Source organism: Narcine bancroftii, unplaced genomic scaffold, assembly GCF_036971445.1.
Source record: "Narcine bancroftii isolate sNarBan1 unplaced genomic scaffold, sNarBan1.hap1 Scaffold_117, whole genome shotgun sequence".
NCBI lineage: Eukaryota > Metazoa > Chordata > Chondrichthyes > Torpediniformes > Narcinidae > Narcine > Narcine bancroftii.
This window is the reverse complement of record NW_027211852.1, coordinates 1,096,237-1,113,637: the sequence shown is the minus strand read 5'-3', so window position 1 is coordinate 1,113,637 and position 17,401 is coordinate 1,096,237. Positions and strand designations below refer to the sequence as shown.

Sequence of the window (17,401 nt, the reverse complement as noted above, 5' to 3'; positions counted from 1 at the left end):
CCCCCTACAACTATCCCCTTCCCCTAACCATACCTCCTACACCTTCCCCATACCCACACCCCCTACAACTACCCCCTACCCTATCCCTTACAACCTACCCCCTTCCCCTAACCCTACCCCTTCCCCATACCCACACCCCCTACCACTATCCCTACCCTATCCCTTACAACCTACCCACTTCCCATAACCCTACCTCCTACCCCTTCCCCATCCCCGCACCCCCTACCACTACCCCCTACCCTACCCCTTACCACAACCCCTACCCTTACCCCCTTCCACTACCCCCTTTCTCCTACCCCCTTCCCCTCCCCCTCCTTCCCCTAGGTTAGGGGTAGGAAGGGGAAAGGGAAGGGGGAGGGGAAGGGGAGGAGGAGAAAGGGAGGGGAAGGGGGAGGGTTAGGGGAGGGGATGGGGGAGGGTTAGGGGAGGGGATGGGGAAGGGGAAGGGGAGGGGGAAAGGGGAAGGGAAGGGCGGAGGGGAAGGGGGAGGTGAAGAGTGGAGGGCTGGGGTTAGGGCATAGGTGTGAGGGCAGGAGAAGGGGAAGGTGAGCAGGAGGGGGTTGGGATGGAGGAGGGATAGAGGAGAAGAGGGGAAGTGGGTGAAGGGACATGGAAGAGGCAGGGAATGGGGTTGGCAGGGCCAGAGGGATACGACGGGGAGGGGTTCAGGCCATCATGATGTTGTCCGTCCTCTGTTCAGCTGGGATGCGAGGTTCTCTGGACTCGTGTCTTGTCTCTGAGATCGCTCCTTCTCCTGGGAAGAGAAATACGAGTGATAGAGATACTGTCTCTGAGGCCTGATCACAATGACTTTGGAGGGTCCCAACTCTTCCTCCATCATCCCCCCTACCCCTGAACACTGGAGCCTTTCCCCTTCCTCTGCTTTACCTGAGGAAGTCTGTTTTGGCGAAAACCACGATCTCTCTCTGCAGAGCTCAGAGCAACGTGTGTCCATCAGGCAACACCCTGGTTCTCCATGATATGGCAGCAAGATGTTAGACAATCATGGATGGATCAGTCGAGACCATTCAGCTGATCCATCTGAACCTACCCCACAACAATGTTACCCTCCCCTCCCTCACACCAGTACTCTCCATTTTTCTTGAATTCCTGTCCATATTAAAATCCTTTTCATGCCTTTTTTGGACCATCCTCCGCTACTACCCCGACAATGCATTCCAGCCACCCACTACATTCTGTGTGAATAAAATGTACCCCTCACGTCTTGCCTAAATTTCCCTCAGCTCACCTTATTTAGACGTCCTCTGGTATTCTCGCCCCAGGAATGCACACAATATTCCAAGTGTGGTCTGACGAGAATTTTATACATCTGCAACGATACCTCTTGGTTTTTGAACTCAATCCCCTGACTCCTGAAGGCCAGCACACAATACACCATCTTAAACTCCCTCTCAATTTGCACAGCAACCTTGAGTGATATATGGAGCAGGATCTAAATATTTCTCTGTCCTGCACACTGTTCATAATCCTGCCATTAACCAAGTGCTCTGCCCACACATTCTTGTAATCCGCATTCAATGAAGATATTGGTCAATATGAAGCTACTTTTAATGGGTCTCCAACCTTCTTTGGAATAACAGTTATTCGTGCCCTTGAAAATGACTCTGGAAATAAACCTGGACCAGTTGCTTATTTAAGAACATCTGATTTACAGGATTGAACTCCATCTGTCACTTCTCTGCAAACTGGATGACCTATGACAACCTTCTACACTGTCTACAACATCTCTACCTCTGTGTCATCCCCTGACGTACCCACCCTTCCACTCCCATCATCATTCATAAAAATCACAAAGAGCAGGCTCATTGTTCCATCTACTACTACCCTCTGTTTTCTGTAGACAAGCCATTTCTGAATCCACACAGCCAAGGGTCCATGGATCCCATGCCTCCAGACATTCTGAATGAGGCCTCCGTGGGGACCTTGTCAAGCACCTTACTAAAATCCTCGTGCAGCACATACAGACTTTGACCTTCATCTATTTCCGTTGACACCTCCTCGGAAAACTCAATTTGACTCGTGAAGCAGGACCTGCTCCTCACAAAACTATCCATGAGTTTCCCCAGCATGTCTGGGCATTGCCCTCGGCCCCAGCATCTGCAGACTTCCTGGCCAGTCCCTCCCTTACCCCTTCCCAGAGCTTCCGCATCCATTAGAACATCAAGCATTGCTGCCCAGTACAGGCCCTTTGGCCCATAAAGGCTGTACTGACCTTTGTAAATGTTCTCCACAACCTTTACCTGTACCACACCCATAGGAACATAGGAAGTGGGAACAGGAGTAGGACAAAAATGGCCTATCGAGCCTGCTCCGCCATTCAATATGATCATGGCTGATCTAATTTATGACCAAACTCGACCTACCCTGCCTTCTCGCCATATCCCCAAATTCCTCTATCATGTAAAAATTCTGTTCCCTTACATCCACATGCTCGTCTCAGAGACTTTAATATGTACCTATTCTACCAACCGCTACCACTTTCTCCGGTGACGCATTCAAAGCTCTCACAACTCTCTGCATAAAAAAAATCTCCCCTCACCTGAAGCGGATGCTCTCTGAGATTTGCACCTGACACTTTAGGAAAGGTTTCTGGCTGTTCATTCCATCTAAGCCCCCCACAATCTTATTTAGAATAAGTTATTAAGCTGTGGAAGGGGCAAGTTGGGAGAGGGAGGAGGGGAGAGAGCTGGTGGGGGAGGGGTGAGAGCTGATGGGGAGGGGACAAGGCCGTGTTGGGGAGAGGGATCAGCACCCCGTTGAGGTGGTGAACGGACAGACATGGGTGGATCTACCTGCCAGATTCAAATAAACCTCCTCTTTCTCTTGGACACAATACAAACATGTTAGCTGGATTTACCCTCCAACACCCAGTGCCTCTCCCAACTGGAGCAATAAGAAGGCCATCTCGGGATCTACCAGCATCTTCTGGGGCTTGATGTCTCAATGGAAAACCCCCTGAGGATGGAAGTAGGCCATGCTCTGCTACAGCTGGTACATGAACATCTGGCAACACAACGATATAACATGACCAGCTCTGCCTCCACACTGGCTGGGTCTATATCCTGAGGGTAAGGGGAGGTGGGTGAAGGGCTCCTCCCTGCCAATCAACATCCATCCTCATCATCCTCTCCGCCCCTCTCCCCTCACTACCCTTTCTCTCCTCACCAATACCCATTGAGACCCTCATGCACCCTTCATCGATATCCAGTCCCCAGCGAGACTCAGCCAGTAAACTCCTTCATATCCTCCAACCCCACCATCCAAGCTTGCCCCAGTGGACAATTTGACCACCCAGACCCACAACCACCTTGATGTAGATCATGGGAATGGGCTGCTTGGCCTTGTTGAAGTGCTGGGCCATGCAGTGAACCGTCTCGGGAACATAGACCAGACCCAGATTCAAATAAACCTCCTCTTTCTCTTGGACACAATACAAACATGTCAGCTGGATTTACCCTCCAACACCCAGTGCCTCTCCCAACTGGAGTGCCAGCCCCTCCTGATCTCAGTAGGCCTGATGCCCCCACTGCTCAACACAACATGGCATGAATCCAAGGGCTCAGCGAGCAGAGCGTCAACAGGCCGTAGTGGACCCGTCCGCTGCCCCATCATTCGGCTTCTGGTGAGGCTGCACAAAATGTGCAGCTCTGACCGCCCTCCCTCGTGAGGCAAGGATTCACCGGGAGAGAAAAACCATTGACGTTTCGAGATGAGAAATGTTTGCAGCCGGGTGTTGTCTGGGGTCGAACATGTGGAGGCTGAGTTGTTGGGACGATTCAGAGCAGGCGTTGATTTGGAAGGGCACCAAAAGGTTCTGGGGAAGTGAGTTATGGGGGAAAATACATTCGTGAAATGAATTGGGGAAACAGACTGGAGGGGCTGAGTGGCCGAATTTGGCGACCTTGTCTTGTGGTCTTGGCTGCTGCTGTCTGGAGTTGAAATGGGAAGAGGTCATGAGTTAATGGGTGAGGAGCAGGGCAGCCAGTGTCAAGGAGTCGGCACTGGTCAGAGGGGCAGGATGGAGGCAACAGAGAGGCTGCAGCGAGACAGATCAATTGAAGGAATGGGGAAGGTAGCAGCAAATGATATGCATCAGAGTGGGGGTGGGGTGGGTGCAGGTGGATCTTACCTTGACTACAGAGGAGTAGAAGTTGAGAAGAGGGACGATGACGGTGTGATCCAACTTTCGCACGATCTGCAGTTTGCGGTTCTATGGCGAGAGAGGAACATCAGCAAGGCTGGGCGATGATTCGGAGCCCTGAGGGGCGACTTGTCCAAGTTGAGGGGGGAGGCGGGGAGGAGATTCGTCAAGAGGTCAGAGGTGGTGAACTCCAAGGGAGGCCGAAATGGGGGACTCGTCGAGAGTCGGTGGGGGGGACTTTTTGTGTTGCTGGAGCGGGGACTCGTCAGGGGGTTCAATGAAGTATCACTTCCGTTTTTATGATTGTTTTCCCAGCTTCTACTAAACAATGAATTTGCAGAAAATCTTTGATATTTGCCAGGTGTGTGTGTGTGTGTGTGTGTGTGTGTGTGTGTGTGTGTGTGTGTGTGTGTGTGTGTGTGTGTGTGTGTGTGTGTGTGTGTGTGTGTGTGTGTGTGTGTGTGTGTGGGGTAGGGGGTTGTGTGTGGGGAGGGGGGCTGCTGTTGTGGGTTTGTGTGACTTTCTGTTTCCAAACCCCATGGCTGCTTTGGTCTCTGTCAGATGCTCCTCTTTCCACCCACCCTTCAAAAATGTGTTTAGGGTGTTTGTCAATTGGGTGTAATTGTGTGAAACGGGCTCATGTGTCGCAAGGGCCTGTGAACGTGGTGTAGGCCTAAAGTTAAATATCAGGGTGTTCCATTTCCACACAACTGCTCCTCCCCCTCACCTTGAATCTCTTGTCCTGCAAGATCTTCTTGATGGCAATCAGCTCTCCGGAGTCCACCAGCCTTGCCTGGTAAACCACACCGAAAGATCCATTGTCGATGATTTTATCATCTGTGCAGGACACCACCTTGGGGACATTGGGTCCATGACACAGAGTGGCCATCTCTGTTGTGACCTTATTGCCATGTCCTCTGGGGCAGAAGCAGCAGCATTTACACACCCAGAGGGTACACAACAGGTCATTTATCCCAACCCAGCCTTGCTGTCCTAGTTAGTCTCTCCCCCTCCCTCTAACTCCCTTCCAAGGGTCACCTAAATGTCAGAATTGATCCTCTGGTGGTTTGTTCCAGCCTCTCAGTAGAAATATTGCCACCCCAGGTTCCTCTTTGATCACTCTCCTCAGACTGAGGCCAGTTCCGCAGCCGTTCACTTTGTCTACGACCCTCCCTCCATGGGAGGATCGGGTCATCCTTGACCTTCAGCACGTCCCGGGGAGATGAACCACTCTGAACCCTACCACGGGTTTAGCAGAAGCCCTCCACATTCCCAGAAGCTCAGCAACACCGTGATCTTCCATGATGCAAGCGAGACCTCATCGCATGAGGGAGCAGGTGGGGCGGAGGTAGACCCATGCTTCATCGCTCAACTCTGCTGGGTCCACCGCAGCAGAAACACTTTCTAGCACCTTGATCCAGGTCCACTGGGAGAAAGAATCCTATCCCGGTTGGGGGGGTGTGGGGGTGTATGCAAGGGTGGAAGGGATCTTGTAACCACGGGGAGGAGGAGCGGTCCTGTCTCTCAGTGGACAGATCCCATTCCAGGTGGAGGGGGAGCTCTGTCCCATTTCTGTTGAAAGGTCTGCCTTCCATCCCCCTCGCAACTTCTCTTCTCTCTCAGACACCTCACACTCTCCCCTGCCCCGATTCCTCTACCACACTCTCATCCCCCACCCAACACCACCCCCATGGTTTCCCCAGTCCTTTCCGTCCCCTCGCACCCCATCCCCCCAGCTCAACCCTATGTCCCCTATCTCTGATCCAATCTCCCTTGACATTAGCCTGTGGTGCTACCCCGTTCCTTTGTTCTCCCCTCCACTCCTACAGACCCCATCCCTGTATCCCCTCGCATGCCATTGTTCTCCCCTCCCCACTCCCCTCCAGCTGCCTCATAAAGTGCCCTGCACTCAGGGTGGGGAGAGGGGAAATTAAATGCAGCCTCCATTCTCTCTGCCCACACTGGGTGAAGGATGGTGCCAGAGGAGGTTCTGTCCCAGTCGGGGAGCCTGTAACAGGCTCTTTATCTCACCCATGGGCGCAGGGTGCTTCCAAACATAACCCTGTTGATCAGAGGGTCCCTGGGATGAGACAGCGTCCTACTCCGACACGTGGGCCAGAATCCCTTTCCAGGAGAGGCATCTTTCTCGTGTTGCTGTGCCATGGCACGACTCAGCTATGGCTGCCCCATGCAGTGACATCATCACCCCCTCTGTGTCATCATCTCCCCCCTCTGTGATACCTCCCCTCTCTGTAACACCACTAGTGTAATGGGCAGGGACATCCAACCATTTAAATCCTCCTCAATTTCCCCAAGCAAGAGGAGAATAATTCAGCTGGTCTAAATTACTCGTTGTTATCTATTCTAACTCCTAGATATTTGATCCCATTTTGCTGCCACATTTGTTGACTATTTTCTTGACATTGGCTCTAATCCCCCTTCCTAAGTGACATGATTTTGCACATATCCCAAAAGAACTTATACCCAGAGATCTCCCCATAGTCCTCCAGGGTGGAGCACAACTTGGGCAATGAGTGTGTCGGGTCTGTCAGATATATCAGAACAACTTCTGCAAATAAATTGATTTCATGCTCTTCCTGGCCTGTTCTGAAACCTTTAATGCCTGAATCCTGGCAAATGGCCTCGGCTAATCGCTCCATGGCCAGTACAAACTCACTCACTGGGGGTGTGGGGGGTGGGGAGTCAGACCTTGATCGGCATGCCTGTTGGCTACCTCTGTCCCTCTCATCTCGACATCAGTGGCTCAGGTTGGGGAAGTCTGTGCTGGCTCCTGCAGTGCACAGCAGCGCTGCTGGACCACCTTTATCTCCTTATTTTCCTGGGCCCTCTCCAAATCTTTCCTTTCTATGACCTCACATTTCTTTCTCAGGAGAAACACTGGCAGCCAAAAGGCACCCTCTGATTCCCCTTAGATTTTGGGAACCCCGACTTCTCGAAGTGGGACAACACGTGGTGACATATTTTCTCAAAATGTGGATCCAGGAGCTTGGACCAGTCTACCAGTTTGCCGTGGTCTGCCAGCATGCTTGCCAAGCTCACCAATCCTGCACTCTCGTCAGTCCACCCGCAGATCTTGTTCTCCCTGCCTGCACTATAGTTCCTGTCCTGATTCCAAAGCATCTCCACTGCAGCTGTGTTCAGTCAGAACTCGAAGGACCCTGCTCACTGCACCAATTATTATATGTGTGAAACTGATTCGAGGGGTACCAAGGGTGGCGAATTTGAACACAGTTGTCTTTTATTGACACATGTAGTGAAGTCGCACGAGGAGTAAAAGACACACACAGACACAAACTCGCCGGATTAATCGATACACTTGCAACCATTCATGGATAGAAGACTTGACAATCAACTTGTCACATACGATGCCTTGAACAGGTCATTCATTCACTCATTGATCTTGGATGCCTGTGGGTGGTAGGGGATATGCAGGTGGCCCAAATACTTGGCATCACCACCCATTGCTGGTCGGACGTTTCCCGATAGGGTATTCCTCATATGGAGCACACTTAAAATGTGCTTTATCGGCCCGCTGGCAGGACATCCGAGTATGTGCTGACCATCGTGAGAACATATCACTTTTTATTTTGGCAGGGGAGAGGCCTGATATGGTCAATTTATCAGACTTGGGCGGCTCCCGAACTCCAGCGAATGTGGCCCTTGGTTTTAATTGCTGACAAATAGGGCATTTGGCCATCACAGTTCTTGCAACATCATGAGACCCCCAGATCCTCTGTCCATCATAGTGCCCATATGCCCACATTTATGATGCACCAATGCTGCCAAGGCTTCAGGGTCACTCTGCTTGGGGAAAATAGTGGCAGAGCATATTTGAGCAGCTCAGTCCACAGTGGCATTGCGTCAGCTTCAGCGGTTTTCCTGGAGGTGTGTCCATCCACGTGGTGGACCCTGACTATTCTTTTGTTGTTCCACCTCTCAGAAGATCTGCCAGTGCTGTTGTCCTCAGAGCAGGCAGCCATGGATCTGCCTCCCTGTCTCCTGCCGCCGACCCATCCACACTGACGTTCTGTTTGGCACAGCCCAGAAATCCTGTGGCACTGATCGGAAAATAGGCTCCTGGGCCCGCCTGGTTGTCTCTTTTCGTATCAGTGCCACAGCTGCCAGCTTGGACATTTGGCTCTCCCTTCCACCACACCCTCTTCTGTCAGTACTTTATCTGTGGTGGGCTGGAGCGCTCCCACCTTACACCGCTGTTTTCTGCACCTCCACCAGCCCGAGCCGTCAGTAAACCAAGCTTTTTCCTGCTGTCCAGCATCAAGGGTGATGAACGGTTTGCCCCAGGCCATGGTGCCAAGCTCTTCTCGGGGGTCATTCAGGTGGGAGGCTGTCACTTTCGGGCAGGACATGATCTGTTCTTGCAAGTGGCTCAGCCCTTCGGGCCCGGCCTCTGTGTGGTCTGCCATGTACCACTTCTTCGGTCCGCTGTGAGTGGCATCCGCAGATTTAACCCATCACATGTTGGGGAGGTGTGGCTGGAGTGTGACTGTCTCTGCTGTCATCTGGTTCTCTGTGGTGAGCAGGCGAGCATCTGACACTCAGATGGGGAGTCGCGTGAGGCAGCTTCCAGGAGGGAATTGAACCAGAAGCTGTGTGGGACTCAGCAACCTTGCCTCTTTCGCTCGAGGCTCCACTAGGCCATTTTCTTCATGGCAAAGACAAGTAATTCAAAGGGTGTTCCAGTTTTGAGGGGTTGGGGGGTGCTTGTGTTCAGTGGCAGTGGTGTTCAACAGTGTGTTTTGCCATTTAAGAAGCCATTTGTTGTTCAGGTCATCAATGAAGCGGAGATTTTTTTTTCTGGGCAACATTGTACAGTAGATGGAGGGGCTGGGTGAGATGGGGAATATGTTGGCACCAGTAACCCAAAAGACCCACAAAACTTTGTGCCTCAACTTGTTGGTGGGCACCGCAATGAGGATTTTGCATTGAGCAACCATTGATATTTCTCTGCTGCCTGGATGCTCAGGAAAAGGACTGTTGGACTAGGACCCTGGACCTTTTCCAGGTGGTGCCTCCCTGGTGCCAGTGTCTGGGGTGTTGCTGCTGGTGTCCAAGACATCCTAAAGTGGGCCAGAGGGTGTTGTACATGGAGATACCAATGACATAGGGAGGAAGAGGGACGAGTTCCTGAAAAGTGGGTCCAGGGCGATGGTGAGAGCTGAAAAGAAATAGCACGAAGGGTGTCATGTTGGGATGACTGTCTGGGCCATGCGACAGTGAGAGCAGGAACAGAATGAGGTGGAGGATGAAGGCGTGGCTGATGTCGGAAGTCGATGAGCCTTGTTTCATGAGATACATTCTCCAATCCAGGCAAGCTCCTCTGTACCCGTTCAAATTTAACCTGAGGAAACTGTGTTCATGGTGGAAATCTCTGCAAACACACAACCGGTGTCCTGATGAGCAAGAACATCATGGAGGAGTAATGGATGTCATCAGCGGTGATCTCTTGGAGGTGGAACTGTTCCTTGGCCTGTTTGAACCCCACGTGTGGCTGCGACATCCAGAACGTTGACAGCTTCAACCAAACCATCTGAAGAGCCACCTGGACCGTGATCTTCATGTCCAACTGAAGGGCTGGGTCCTGCTGAGGTCACCACTGTAGCAGGCGTGCTCCCGCGAAGTCTGGAAAGAATGACATGCACCCAAGTAGTGGAAGTGGAAGATAAGTTGCTTGAACATGCAGCTCCAGCCTTGGGTCGGAAGGCGATCCTCCTGTTGCTCATTGTTTCCCACCATGTGGGTCATCCCCTGGGATGAAGGGCATTGGCCCCAACGAGGTCTGCGCTGTCAGTGTGTTTGTCGGCTCTCTAGTGTAGTGGCTCATGTCTCGGTTAACAGGCCACTCCAACTCGATATGTCAGAAGAATATGAAGCCCATATTTACCAAGGGTGGGTGTGCATATTTACATGAAACCCTGACACTCCCTTTCACCTGAAGGCCTCTGTTAATTCAATGAAACTTTAAAGTAACAGACACTTCTGTTGAGGCGAGAAGGGGAGGGGTTAGGATATTGGGAATGGGGGTGGGGGGTGGTTTGTTTATTCTTTCTTTTATAGATGCCACACATTAGATGAGCATTATTATTAATTGTGTGAATTTGTTGTGGTTTTAAGTTTATAAATATATTTTAAAATGATCGGCAGGACCACGAGTGGCAGATAGGATCATGGGGACTCTCTCCCCCCAACCCACCCACCCAAAATATCAACCGGGTTCATTGTCGTTGTCAACGTCGTCGAGGATCCATTCCACCTGCCCACAGCATTTGGCAGCTCTTCTCATTAGGAAAGAGGTCGAGGAATTTCGGAGCCAGTAGCACCAGGCCCCGAAACAGATTCTTCCTGCGAGCAGTGAGAATGGAGAATGATGGATGACCGGCTCAGACAAAGACTCCATGACTCTGCGATTGATTCAACAGAATTTATTTCTTTTTTGGGAGGGACTGCACGTGTATCATTTGTCTCTCTGTGCGTAGGTCCCGTTGTGTGTTTGCAGAGGTTTCCACCATGAATACAGTTTCCTTGGGTTAAATTTGAATGGGTACAGAGGAGCTTTCCTGTATTGGAGAATGTATCTCATGAAACAAAGTTGACTGAGTTCGGGCTTTTCTCTTTTTCACCCCAAAATTAACTTTATTCTAAAATTATTGACCAAGAGGACAACTGTTCCATGTCTTTTCTCATCCTCGTGTTGCATGCCTATATTCCCTTCACTGCTCATGTTCTCTGTTTAACATCATTCAAGCACTTTGACACCTTGTGGTTACTCCCTGCACTCTGTGGTTGAAGGGGTTCCCCTTAGTCTCCGCCCCTCAAGACCCGGAGGATTAGAGTCCTTCCCCACAGCGCCCTCGTGTTGGCTGCGCCAAGCCTCAGTGCATCTCTCAGCAACCTGGAATAGGCTGGTGGGCAGCGTTCCCTCACCCACATCTCCATGTGGTAAAAGACCAGCAGGTTAACGTCGAACAGTTATGCCCTTCGGACCTCGATGTTGTGCTGACCTATCAATTCCAAGCAAAATAAAAACTAGACCCTTCCTCCTTCATAACCCTCCATTCTTGCAATGGAGGGAGTGCAGAGGCAATTCACCAGGCTGATACCTGGAATGGCAGGAATGACTTATGAGGAAAGATTGCACAAATTGGGATTGTACTCGCTGGAGTTTAGAAGATTGAGAGGGGATCTCATAGAGACATATAAAATTCTGGCAGGACTGGACAGAATGGATGCAGATGGGATGTTTCCAATGGTGGGAAAATCCAGAACCCGGGGCCATGGTTTGAGGACAAGAGGCAAACCATTTAGGACCGAGATGAGGAGGAATTTCTTTACCCAGAGGGTGGTGAATCTGTGGAATTCATTGCCACAGAGGGCAGTAGAGGCAGGTTCATTAAATATATTTAAGAGGGAATTAGATCTATTTCTTCAGTATAAGGGTATTAAAGGTTACAGAGAGAAGGCGGGGACGGGGTACTGAACTTTAAAATCAGCCATGATCTCGTTGAATGGCAGAGCAGGCTCAAAGGGTCGAATGACCTACTCCTGTTCCTATCTTCTATGTTTCCTTCATTCATGTGTCCAAGAAGCCCTTAAATGCCGCTAATATTTCAGCCTGCACCACCATTCCTGGCAAGGCAGTCCTGGCACCCACAACTCTGTGTAAAAACAAGTACCCCTGATATTGCCCCTAAACATTCCTCCCTTTGCTTTGGGCTTCTAGTGTTTGCTTCTCTTATCTGGGTTTCAGGCAGACCAAAGGGCATCTTTCACTGAGATTCTGGTCTTCCAGAAGTTCTGGATGTCTGTCTCTGGATGCTCTGCTCAGGGGATCACCCCACAGTATCTCATCAAGTCCTAGTCTCTGTGTCAGCAGGAATTCCATGCTGACCACTGCCTGATGGCCCTGTGGTCAATAGTGTTTGTCTATGCAACCATTCCCATGAAAGTGATGGGGCAAAGTCCTGCTGACTAGGACATTGTGTGGCATCAGGGCCAGACCAATCTTTCGCAACACCTGAGCCAGGTAGAACCTCAGCAAATAGTGGCTTTTCATGCCCTTGCACGTTGTTTCCAAGCACAGCCACACACAATAGCCATGCTGGTTAGGGTTATGCCCCCATTGATTGACGACGTACATGGTCCTCCAGACTCTATCCATTTTGGACCCCCACATGAATAGGAAATGTGTTTTGGGAATTGACAGGGTGGAGGTGTGGGGATGGGCCACACCTGCCTCACGTGCAGCAGTACCAAGAGCTCCTTGCACCTGATGACCAGGTTCTACCGGATTGAGAGAGTTGGGCATCTCTGTGGTTCTCCCTGTCTCCTGGAACTGGGGGTCTCCTTACTGCTCCCCATCTCCTTGAGTTGGTACTTTGTTCTCCACCATCACCACAAGACAACCAAGACCCCTGGATGGAGGGCAGACGTGCAGAGAGATCAGTGAGAATACGGGTAGTTTCAACAGGGTGGGGTCCATCCTGATGCCTGATAACAGGAGGAAACCAACGGGGAAGGAGGATGCAGGGCATTCGATAGCAGGTGGGGCAGGGTGTAGACATGGCAGCTGACTGGAATTGTCAGGGGGATACTGAGACCTGGGAGAGGAGGGGAAGGAGGGTGCAGTTGTGTTCTAACGAGAGAGTGCTGAGGGAGAGGCAACATGGGTGGAACCTCAAGGCAGGGGACCACTCAATTTTTTGCAGGGATGGGCTCTGTAAATAGAATCACAGGTATCCAGCAAAGAGCATCTTTGTTCCCCTGCCATCAGGAAAGAGATATAGAGGAATAAAAGCAGAGAAGCCAGGGAGGGAAATAGCTTCTTCCCACAGGCCATGAGATTGACAAGGCAACATGAGCTGGATGGGAGCTAAGAATGAAAAGGTGGAGAGGAATATGGACTGATTACAACAGCACAGCCAGCAGGAGAGTGGGGCTGAAGGGCCTGTTTCTGTGTTGTCTATCTGGACCAGCCTTTTGAGTTCAGCTTTAAAAGACCAAACCATTTTTAAATTTAATATCAACGGTATAGAATGAATCAAGAGACAAGATGTATGTCCAGCGGCAAGCGTCGAAGGCACTTCCTGAAACGGAGGCTCTGAAACCACAGGGAGGTTCTAGCCGGAATGAGGCCTGGCTTCCTCTGGAAGGAGGAGAGGAGGCAGGGATAATGTGGGGGAAGGGGTGGGGAGGGGAGGGGGTAGGGTTGCCTGCCTCCGTTCACCTCCCATTTCCTCTACACTGTACCCCTCCTAATTCCCCTGCCCATTCCCCTCCCCCATCACCTCCCCATTTCCCGTGCCCCGCTCGCCTCCCCCGCTCCCCTCCCCAACCTAACCCTAACAAACCCTAACCTTAACGTTAACACTACCGATACCCTTAAACACTACACCACGTCCCCAACCCTAACTCTTATTTCCACCCTGTCCCCTAAACCTATACCTACGCTGTCCCCTAAACCCAGCCCTAATCCTACCCACCTTCCCCAAACCCCAACTCACACCCCACCTCTACCTCCTACTCCTACCCCCTTCCCCTAAACCTAAAACAAGCCCACTTCCCCAAACTCTAAACCTAACCCTAAACCTCGACCTAACCCGAGCCCACATCTCCTAACTCTAAACCTAACTGTACCTCTACCCGTCCCTGACCCTTATCTTAGTTCTACCCACCTTCCCCAACCTTAAACTAAACCCTACCCCTATCCTCTATACCTACCCCCTTCCCCTAACCCTACCCCATACCCGCACCCCATACCACTACCCCATTACCTACCCCTACCCTCTCACTACCCACTTTCTCCTACCCCCATCCCCTATCCCTCCTTCCCCTAAGTTAGGGGTAGGAAGGGAAGGGGATGGGAAGGGGAGGAGGGGAAGGGGAGGAGGGGAAGGGTAGGAGGTGAAGGGGAGGAGGCGAAGGGGAGGGGGAAAGGAGAGGGGAAGGGGAGGTGCAGGGAGGAGGGCTGAGTTTAGGGCATAGGTGTGAGGGTAGGTGAAGGGGAAGGTGAGTGGGAGGGGGTTGGAATGGAGGAGAGGTAGGGGAGAAATGGGGGCTGGGGGGGAAGTGGGTGAAAGGATATGGAAGAGGTGGGGAATGGAGTTGGCAGTGTCAGAGGGAGAAGGGGAGGGGTTCAGGCCATCATGATGTTGTCCGTCCTCTGTTCAGCTGGGATGTAATGTTCTTCTGGACTCGTGTCTTGTCTCTGAGATCGCTCCTTCTCCTGGGAAGAGAAATACGAGTGATAGAGATGCCGTCTCCGAGGCCTGATCACGATGACTTTGGAGGGCCCCAACTCTTCCCCCATCACCCCCCTCCCTACCCCTGCACACTAGGGCCTTTCTCTTCCTCTGCTTCACCTAAGGAAGTGTGTTATGGAGAAAACCACAATCTATATCTGCAGAGCTCAGAGTACCGTGTCTCCATCAGGCAACACCCTGGTTCACCATGACATGGCAGCAAGATGCTGGACAAATCATGGATGGATCAGTTGAGTCCCTTCAGCTGACCCATCTGAACCTACCCCACAACAATATTACTCTTCCCTCCCTCTCACCAGTACCTTCTGTTTTTCTTTTATTCCTGTCCCTATATTAAAATCTTTTTTGTGCCTTTTTTGGATGAGCCTCCAGTACCACCCCTGGCATTGTATTCCAGCCACCCACTACATTCTGTGTGAATAAAATATCCCCCTCACATCTTGTCTAAAGTTCCCTCATCTCACCTTATTTAGACGTCCTCTGGTATTCTCGCCCCAGGAATGCACAAATATTCCAAGTGTGGTCTGACTAGAATTTTATACATCTGCAACATTACATCTCAGTTCTTGAACTCAATTCCCTGACTCCTGAAGGCCAGCACACAATACACCATCTTAAACTCCCTCTCAATTTGCACAGCAACCTTGAGCGATTTATGGCGCAGGATCTAAATATATCTCAGTCCTGCACACTGTTCATAATCCTGCCATTAACCAAGTGCTCTGCCCTCACGTTCTTGTAATCCGCATTCAATAAAGATATTGGTCTATTTGAAGCTAAGTTTAATGGGTCTCCAACCTTCTTTGGAATAACTTTTATTCATGCCCTTGAAAATGACTATGGAAATAAACCTGTACCAGTTGCTTGTTTAAGTACATCTGTATTTACAGGATTCAACTCTATCTGTCACTTCTCTGCAAACTGGATGACCTATGACAACCTTCTACACTGTCTACAACATCTCTACCTCTGTGTCATCCCCTGACGTACCCACCCTTCCACTCCCATCATCATTCATAAAAATCACAAAGAGCAGGGGTCCCAGAGCAGATCCCTTTGGAGCGCCACTAGTCATTGTTCCATCTACTACTACCCTCTGTTTTCTGCAGACAAGCCAATTCTGAATCCACACAGCCAAGGCTCCATGGATCCCATGCCTCCTGACGTTCTAAATGAGGCCACTGTGACGACCTTGTCAAGCACCTTACTAAAATCCACGTGCAGCACATACAGACCTTGACCTTCATCTATTTCCTTTGACACCTTCTCGAAATACTCAATTTGACTCGTGATGCAGGATCTGCTCCTCACAAAACTATTCATGAGTTTCCCCAGCATGTTTGTGCATTGCCCTCGGACCCAGCATCTGCAGACTTCCTGGCCAGTCCCTCCCTTACCCCTTCCCAGAGCTTCCGCATCCATTACAACATTAAGCATTGCTGCCCAGTATTGCCCAGTACAGACCTTTGTTAACGTTCTCCACAACCAACTAACCCTTACCCGTACCACACCCATAACTATGGGTGGATTAAATATCCAATTAACTTCTTTCTGAATTAATGCATCAGGAATTTGATGTTGATTCCAATTTTGAATAACTTTTCATAATTCTCGTTCAGCTCCTTTCAATTTAGATCCATTATCAGAACATAATTCTTTTACTTGACCACGTCTAGGAATAAAACACCAAAGAACATTAATAAAAGAGTCTGTATCAAGCAATGACGCTGCTTCAATATGAATTGCTCTCATAGTCAAACAAGTGAAAATAACTCCATATCGTTTTTCAACACTTCGTCCTCACTTTACTTGCAAAGGACCAAAATAATCAATGTCCACGGATGTAAATGGGAATTCATCAGGTGAAACTCTGTCCTGTGGTAAATCTGCCATTTGTTGTTGTCCAGGTTTTCATTCTCTCTGTTAGTCACAAAGAGATGAAACCTCATGATTTCATTATTAATATATTTAAGCACTGATGTTCTATCAGTCCAAAACACAGGATCTGCTAACTCCATCTGTAATTCTCTTCTTAACATAGCGTCCATTTTGCTCACCACAGTAGCAACAGTCAATTCCATTCAAGGTCTTGTGACTGACTTTAATGGAGCCACTCTGGCTTTTCCCTTTACAAATCCACCATCTACTCGCACCTGGTTATTTCACAGGACTCAGTAACTGACAGGATCAAAACCATCTTCACTTACATCAGAAAAATGGTGTAACTGAGCAAATGTGGCCACTCCAAAGTCTGTTGACGTCAAAACTTCCAAGTATTTGAAGACGCTCAATCTAATTTTTCCAATCTTGTGTAATGGATTCTGGATTAGTTTCATCCCATCCAAATTTTCTTCTGCACAAAACTGGTATTTGGCCAGGCTGATTGATCATTAGGCTGAATTCGGCCAGTCGGGAGAAGAAGGTGTGCAGGTGAGACTTGTGTTGTGCCCAGTCTCTGCTGGCGACAAGAATGTCATCCAGATAAATGAACACGAAATTCAAATCCCTGCGCACCGTATTCATGAGGTGCTGGAAGGTCTGGGCGGTGTTCTTGAGCCTGAAAGGCATGCATAAAAATTCGAACAAGCCAAAGGGGGTGATGATGGCCGTTTTGGGGATGTCCTCGGGGTGCAATGGGATTTGATGATACACGCACACCAGATCGACCTTGGAGAATACTCTCACACCATGCAGATTGGCCATAAAGTCCTGAATGTGAGGGATGGGGTAACGGTCAGGTACTGTCGTGTCATTAAGCCGTCGATAATCTATGCAGGGTCGCCAGCCATCGGAGGCTTTTGGGAAAAGGTGGAGCAGCGAGGCCCAAGGACTGTCGGAGCGACGAATGATCCCCAGTTCCTGCAGATGCGAGAACTCCTCTTTCGCTATCTGGAGCTTATCTGGCGGGTTCAACAGTAATGTACGATAAACTGTATCAGAC

At 50.2% G+C, this 17,401-nt stretch overlaps 1 protein-coding gene across 1 annotated transcript; it reads right to left on the bottom strand.

Moving 5' to 3' along the window:
• Positions 1-2,375: 2,375 nt before the first annotated feature.
• Positions 2,376-6,322, bottom strand: LOC138750329 (glycogen synthase kinase-3 beta-like). The gene is made up of 4 exons (XM_069912408.1): positions 6,194-6,322; positions 4,890-5,079; positions 4,151-4,231; positions 2,376-3,024 (listed from the first exon to the last, which is right to left on the bottom strand). The coding sequence occupies exons 2-4, from the start codon at positions 5,049-5,051 to the stop codon at positions 3,004-3,006; spliced, it is 264 nt and encodes an 87-aa protein (XP_069768509.1). The 5' UTR covers positions 5,052-5,079; positions 6,194-6,322; the 3' UTR covers positions 2,376-3,003.
• Positions 6,323-17,401: the final 11,079 nt, after the last annotated feature.